At 31.6% G+C, this 8,041-nt stretch overlaps 1 protein-coding gene across 1 annotated transcript; it reads right to left on the bottom strand.

The window, feature by feature from the left end:
• Window positions 1-490: 490 nt before the first annotated feature.
• LOC148301992 (diphthine methyltransferase homolog) lies at window positions 491-7,977 on the bottom strand. The gene is made up of 6 exons (XM_088272338.1): window positions 7,837-7,977; window positions 7,166-7,543; window positions 3,364-3,524; window positions 1,711-2,169; window positions 1,369-1,504; window positions 491-848 (listed from the first exon to the last, which is right to left on the bottom strand). Exons 2-6 carry the CDS (start codon window positions 7,504-7,506, stop codon window positions 503-505), a joined length of 1,443 nt encoding a protein of 480 aa, XP_088128464.1. The 5' UTR covers window positions 7,507-7,543; window positions 7,837-7,977; the 3' UTR covers window positions 491-502.
• Window positions 7,978-8,041: the final 64 nt, after the last annotated feature.

Below are 8,041 nucleotides of genomic sequence, written 5' to 3' on the forward strand. Positions count from 1 at the left end.
ATTTGGTATATTGGACATAATGAGTATTTTAGTTGATTTGATGTATAGAATTAGATCATTCCTATGTAAAAGCGGCTAATTGTCTCAGTGAGTATTGTACATGATAAATGAAATTTTAAAGTTATGTAATAATAATTATTGTAATTATAAAAAGATATTTGTCATGACTTGTAGTAAAGTAAATAATTTTCAAACACCTTGAATATTGTATCAATCACTTTTATAACCCCCATTACATTCTTTTATTAAAACAACCTCAATCAGTGTCCAAATATCAGGATATAATTTATATTTTAAGCTACAAAATATTTAACTAACCTATAAATCAGCATGAATAGTAATACATTTACACTTTGAGCAGAAAATTGTTACGCAGACCAAGAAATTAGCATCACCCTTGAATTTTTAGCAGGCAAGCTCACAAACAAATATTCAGAATTATATTATTGGTAAAACATATAGGTTTTTATTTAAAATGAAAATGCCAAAGAATGTTTTCAGATCAATATTTTATTTGCGCCACATTAAGCTTACAGTCATAAAATGAACATGTTGCTATAGTTCTGCATAGAGAATAATTGGAATCGGCCTTTTCAAACCTTGACATGTCTTTACACCAGTCTGCGCCGTAAGCTATAGAAGAGTGCTCATTGTATTCAGCAACAACGCTGACGGCAGAATAGTGCTTGCTGTCTAGTATCTTGAAACCACCGTACATGCAAGCTACTAACAGAGCTTCATGCTGCAACGGATCCCACTTGATTCTCCATATTCCCCCACCCAGAACTTGTTCCGCTATTGGTCTCTTAAGCTTTCTGGTATCCCAAAGCCGGAAGATTTCATCGTAACTATAATCAATACAATACATTTATATATGTTAACACATTCATGTACATATTAGTCACAATTAATTGGAAGAAAATTAAGTTAATGTCTTCTTACTAAGATCTCCCGTACCAAGGACACATTTTACATTACTTTTTAACTATTTATTTTTTTATTGTATTGAATATTGGTAATAATGGATGATTTCTATGAAAACCATGATTAATGTGATTATTATCAATTTCTATTATTAATTTTTCAATAGCTCTCATAAAATTTTCAAAATTGATCCTTCACCCATCTGATATTCATAACAAACAAATAAAAGTCTGAAGTGTTCAACCCTCTATGTGATACTAAAAACATAATTAGAGCAGTAAAAATTACCGGTAGTAATTTAGGTGCATCTATGAAGATATCGGAGTGACAGATATATTTTTTTTCCACCTTACCATAAAGATTGGCAGTACAAATAAATCTTTTCCACTTACACCTTATAAGCTGCACGAACTACATATCTTATAATTTATCAACCTAACTAACCTGCCAGATGCCAGAATGTGTTCCTGCTTGGAGTTAGAATGTAGGCTGGTTACCCCCGCTTCATGACATCTGTTGACGAGTTTTGGATCATTTCCACAGCGCACATCATACACTTTAAAGCAGCAGTCATCACCTCCTGTAAATAATATTGCATTTCTTAAAAACTACTTGGGATAATGACATAATATCTATGAAATGTAAAAGCACTATTTTGGTTCAACCATAGTATATATGGTTTTCGAGTTTAATGCACTCTGTCTTCCATTAACTTTATAAATTCACCTAAAAACCATTTAACTGTATTTTTAAATTAAATCAAAGCCATTTTTCTTCCATACTCACCAGTATAAATAACTGCGGGGTCCCAATAATCAAAGGCACAAATCCAAGCTTCGAAACTGTGTGCATTCCAAGAATCTATTGTTGCAATAGTGGTTCCGTTCATTAATTTGCACAAAGTGATATTTCCCAAAGAATCGCTGACCACTATATGTGGTTCATCAGAATTTTCTCTCGCAGTAGACCAATCTAATGACAGTGCCAAGACTTTTATTTCTTGACTTATATCAAATTGAGTGACTAGATCTAACTTAAAAGACTCGACTTTTGAAAGTTTGTATATTTGTAAAAATCCAGCTGCATTAACAACTCCTAAATGTGGAAACCCATTTATGGAATGCTGACACCACTTTTGGTCTAAAACCGCTGCTACCTCAATAGTTTGAATTGGTTCCAAAAATTCTGTGGCGTTATCAACTGAAAAGAGATAGATTCTTCCAAGCCGTTTTTGAGATTGTGAATCTGGAAAACCATAAATAATTACACTAGTGAAGATTCATATATATATATATATATATATATTATTTTTATAAATAGTTACAAATTAAAATTAAATAATTTTATATTACAAAAAACTACGCATTTATCATATTTCTACACATTCTTTAGTTTGTTGGCTACTGAAATCACAATCTTATTCTTAAACTTTTTGATAACCTGCGTGATTTATTGATTCTAATGACATAACTACATAACAGACATAGTTGGGTAGATGTCCGAATGCGAAACTGGCATAGCGGGTTCGATTCCCATCAATGGCGAAGCGAATTCAATAAATGCTTATGTTCAATTGGTCTGGGTGTGTAGGATGTATTTTTTTCATATCTACATTCCCAATCCTTACTATGCTACCTGCAGACAAGCCTCTTATGATAGAGGCTTTGCGGGTTATTTCATAATATTTTTTTATTGAATTTTATTCTATATATTTTTGGTGTATCATTTTTTTTATTGAATATCTTAGATCAAGGGTGGCCAACCTGCGGCCCGCCGGGTGTCTTCTTGTGGCCCGCGGAGCAAATCACACATTTTTCCATAAGTGTACATAAAACCACCAAAAGAACATTCCATCGTACGTAGATCGTATCATATCTTGCATATGGAAGTATCTCACTATCGTGACAATTTCTTCTATGGTATATTTGTGTTGAAACAATCACAACATTTTGTGATCGAATCAAATACACATTGATAAGAATACAAGCTGCTATAACCGACTTATTACATATAAGAATTACTTATGAGCATTTGGAAAATTGTTTGGGTGAAGCAAAAAGATCTATCGTTATCAACATTGATGCACTTAGTTCTGACAAACAAAATCAGACGTCTCACGAAAATTTATTTTATTTTCTCTATTTTTTTATTATTATTTTTTGTATTCCCCTAATAAATATATTTTATTCTCATTTTTGTTACATCTTCTTAAACAACAATGTATTTCATATTTGCTTTGAATAATAAAATAAATTTTGTTTTACGGCCCGGTATGAAATCTCATTTCTAAAATTTGGCCCGGCTGCTGAAAAGGTTGGCCACCCATTGTCTTAGATTTTCACAACTGTTTATAAAAATAACCTAGAAAAGCACAATCAGCGGTTGTTTTTATAATAAAAATATTTAAAATGTTATAAATATTTAACCGTGATAAGTTACCTTGAAGATTCTCCTCATCCTTTTGAAGTTGATAAGTTCCACACACCAAGATGTTATAATAAGGTTCAATAGGACACCATTCCACGGAGTCAGCGCTGTAGACAGTATTCCACGCCAGCAGAGTTTCCACAACTGAATTGGACATCGCCACTAAAAAATATCTTTTTGTATTTAAATGATAAGCAGAAATTCATTAATCTTGCAGAAATGGATTCATTGATGGTGGAATTACTGAAAGTAAGAGAATTTCCGATATATTTATATTACGATGAACGTGGGCAAGAATCAAACCAGAGGCCTTATGCATGCTCGTGTGACAAATCTGGTTGTGGCTTTATGACGGTGTCGGCCATCACCACGCCTAGTAACCATCGCGCAGGTGATGATCAAAGCGTTACTATAGATTCGAACAATATTTTACCATACCTACTACTCCATCATTTTCATGCAAAACAACCCTTTTTTTAACAAATCATTTACGCTTTTAACTGAATATTATTTCTGAGTAAAGATAATAGTTATATAATATGGGAACTTAATTGGGAAGTTAAATTCCCGGCCATTAGTTGAAACCATATGTATTAGCTTAATATGTATTATTTATGAAAATTTAAAGAATGACTTTAGGCAGCACTAAAAATATCATGCAAACATCTGATATCGAGTTATTACGAGATTCGACAAGATTACCTCAATCAACATTTTGGACTCGATCACTTTTCATATTATTAATGTTCTGATAGGATAAACAGATTCATGTTAAGTTAATGCACTCACACTTGACAATTAGATTAATAATTAATAAATGTAATAAAAATCATGGATGCGTATCCGTATTATAATTGTTTATTTCCATCCTTTCAAATATTCACAAAGATTATTCAACTATTGGCTTGCTTCCCTTCGTTACATTTGTATCAGATATAAAAAAAATACATATATTTATTAGATTTAGGTGCAATTAAAGAAAAATGTCTGTAGGATAATCTTCTTTAATATGTTTAAAAAAATACACTGTAAAATAGATCCACTAAGTAACAATTACATCAACATTATTAGATTGGTATTCCACTCAGAAAATGCATAAAAATACTTAATAGTCTACATATTTAGTTTCTGAAAAATCGTAATATCGAATAGAGACACAATTCGTAAACCTTATATATTTGGTTACTTTATTCAACTGACAATAATAATTTGTACTATCTGGAACACAGATTGGACAGATTGATACCGGATAAATATTTTCATTAATAATATACATGGTAACATATTATTTTGGCTTGGCAGTGTGCGGTAAGACTGCAAAAATTGAAGGCTTATAATAAATAAGTACATTTGACAATGTTAGAGTTGTCAGGACAAAATTGGAGTCAACTTATATCTACTATTTATATTTCTTTTCAATTCAAAATAAAACGCCACATAATTATTTTTCTTGTAAATGGCATATAATTTACTTCTCACCAAATAACCACTATATTTTTTTCAATATTGTAGAAATCATAATTTCATAAAGAACTTTTTAAAAAGTTTTATTTTCATGAAATAGTTTTGACATTTGGGAGTACTTTCAAAATAAAGTTCATAAACAAACATTAAAGAAAACTAATTTGAGAATGCCCTTGAAAGAGGTGGAAATTGTAAAGAAAACTTTAAAATGTATTATATAATCTGTATGATTTATCTGAAATATTTTTTTATGCGAAATTGGTTTTAATTTCTTTTAAATGATATAATAATGCAGTTTTGGTCCCAACCAAATAAATGGCATTTATAATTTGCTAAAGATTTTTATCAGATTTGAGCAAATAACAATGAAGATAAAAAAACCCCAATGGCATATTTGTTAAACACATCCACTACAACCATACTTCAGTAAAATTCCGTGCAAATCGGCATTGTGAAAAATCAACACTTATTTTTTTCAGCTGAAATGATAATATGTACAATCAAGACCATGGCGAGAAAAAACGTGAAGGAATTTGTTTACTTTTTTGTTCAAATCATAACTGGTATGGCAGTCAATTTTTTTTTTGGGAAATGACAGCTACAGCCATCTGTCAAACACTACATATGGAAATTGCATATGGTATAAGTGATGTAAAACTCAAGGAATTAAACATTGGGAAAAGATATTGTGTCCCTACATAAAATATATGTCTAGATCAAAAATGTCCCAGTTTGCGAGCTGTTTTTTTTAATGAATATTCAAAAAACAAAATTAATTTTAAGTTCTGTACAAGTGAATCCTATACTGAAGAACACCCCCTAAGTGCATAAAGACCATGTACTAGGTATTTGGAAGAGAACCGCAAAGGGCTCTCTCTATCAACAAGTATGTATATAGTGATGATACTAAGATTAATTTTTGCATTCTACCATTATAGTGGAATGCAAAAACCCTTAAATTAATGTCAATATTATCAAATATACACGTGTTTAAACCTAGCATATACTCTCACAGCACTTAAGATGCTGTACACCAATATATGAAAAATAAGTCGCATAACTTAAGGGACTTACTGTACTTGTAGTAACATTTTGTTTAAAAGACGTATCGCGAGAATTTCAGGAAGGAATGCACCCTCGTAGCTACGGTCATGTGTATAATAGTCTAAATATAATTATCCAGGCTTAAAATATTAAACTTTTTGTAATTGAGATCATATAGATACATATTTTTAAGTGAGTTTTGAATATTTAAAGCTGTTTTTTACAAATCTAAATTTAACAAAAGAAACAATAGAAGTATGTTTATAAGTCTACGACAAATAATCAGTTAATCTCTCACAAAATAACTAAGTAAAAATATTTAACCATTCTGTCATTCACAAAAAATGTTCGACACTATAAGTATAATTGAATGTTAGGTACATGATTCCACATCAAGTTAATGTTCTCGGCCTACAATAGGTAAACTTTCATATATATTTAACATGATCAAGATTATTATTACCACTATTCAAATGCATACTAAAACAAACCTTAATTTCATAATCTTTTAAGGACATTAAATTGCGGTTGTTATCATAGAATGGGGTAGTAATTGGTCATTTAAACTACCAGAACTACTACTGAGTACAGTGTAATTGTTGGGTATCTATAGATTTGCATCATGTAACAATTAGAGGTAGAAATTTCTATTTTACTCGAGTACTGAATATTTGTTGTCTTAGTCATAAATGTATAATGAGGTAAACATGGTAAAACTTCAAATTGTTACTATTTAGAAAAACACCATACTTATAAAACACTTAATTTGTACTTGGAAAGCTCAAAAAATTACTATCCTTATAAAATTTAAATAGCCATTTATTGAATAACCACTTTCCGTCAATATTTTATTTGAAACATTTAGAGAGAATTGGACAATCCAAAACCTATTCTATAACTATATAAACGTGCAATATTGGTATATTTCATCTCGTATACTCGGTGAGAATTATGCATATACATAATTCAGTGAGTGCCTGTTTATGAACCATTTCAAAAATGTATATATCTCACTTAAAAAGGAAATTTACTTCACAGCCGGGAGAATGATTAACCCGATTCCCGGAACAGATCCTTCTGACGAAGACTAAGCGATCAACAGTGAGGTAGCTCTTGAAATATTTCTATTACATATCCTTATTTTTAAATGCGGGTATAATTAAATACTCTATAATATTACACTAAAGTATACAATGTCAGTTTGAAGAAACTTATTTCTAGGCATAGTAAAGTTTCCCAGTCACAGTGAATGTATCAACACAATGTTTCGCCGACGAATACTGGACAATAGGTAGTACATTATTGCCTGGCCGATCTCTCCGTTTCCATGAGACATTCCCTTACGAGTATCCTCGCGTTGACTATTCCCCGCTTCAGTCTTTCCGCCGAACTCCTGCTGCCGGAGTAGCTGGGGCGCACATCCTTGCCCATCTCCTCGATCACTGTCAGCAGCTGCGCGTACTTGGACACGCCATTATCCTTGTCCTTGGAAGTGACCAAGTTGATGGTGCTGCAGCTTATGTTGTTAGCAACTGAAGACGCGCTGGTCGAATTGTTGTAAGCTGGCTTCTGCGTCGTCATCGGAATCGCCGTAACTGTCACATCACTCAACTTAGATTCCACAGCTTGAATATCCATGGCATCCATTTATGCGGCCTGTAATGTTCAGATTTCCAAGAATTCCCTTGATTGTTCATGAAAAAAGAACGATACGAATATACCAACTGCGATTCAAGAAGAAAATCAAACAAACATAACGTGTCGACAGAAATTCATGCAATGACAAAACACAGCTGATCGCAATTATGTTTGCATAATTTAGAGATACCGGCAACAAAATTCAATGGCAATCATATATTTATCGGAGTAAATATAATTATCAGCGTAAATATTATATGTAGTTAAATAAATGACGAATGAAATACGTACTATATAGTTCTGAAAAATATCGATATACATAGAACGAAAAAAATATACCTGCAAAACTATCGCCCATTCAACGAAAATAATTCATATAAAGTAATTGTTTTTGTATATATTTGGAATGATCTATTCGTTTAACAGAATGTATTTATTTAACAACAACCTTCTCGGAATCAGTTTTCATTCAAGAAAAATCGGACGATCATTTATCAAACCACTAATCACACATTCGAGGAAACCATTTTCTAGTTCTAATATC

Source organism: Brachycentrus maculatus, unplaced genomic scaffold, assembly GCF_059751285.1.
Source record: "Brachycentrus maculatus isolate JH-2025_06_01 unplaced genomic scaffold, ASM5975128v1 h1tg000494l, whole genome shotgun sequence".
Classification (NCBI taxonomy): Eukaryota; Metazoa; Arthropoda; class Insecta; order Trichoptera; family Brachycentridae; genus Brachycentrus; species Brachycentrus maculatus.

Excerpts from the sequence above, each read along its gene's own strand:
- LOC148301992 (XM_088272338.1), bottom strand. The coding sequence starts at position 7,506 with ATGGATGCCATGGATATTCAAGCTGTGGAATCTAAGTTGAGTGATGTG. Across the intron at positions 3,525-7,165 it reads GAAACGGAGAGATCGGCCAG|ATATTTTTTAGTGGCGATGT; the intron begins GCAATAATGTAC and ends AAATACAAAAAG. Across the intron at positions 849-1,368 it reads CACATTCTGGCATCTGGCAG|TTACGATGAAATCTTCCGGC; the intron begins GTTAGTTAGGTT and ends TATTGATTATAG.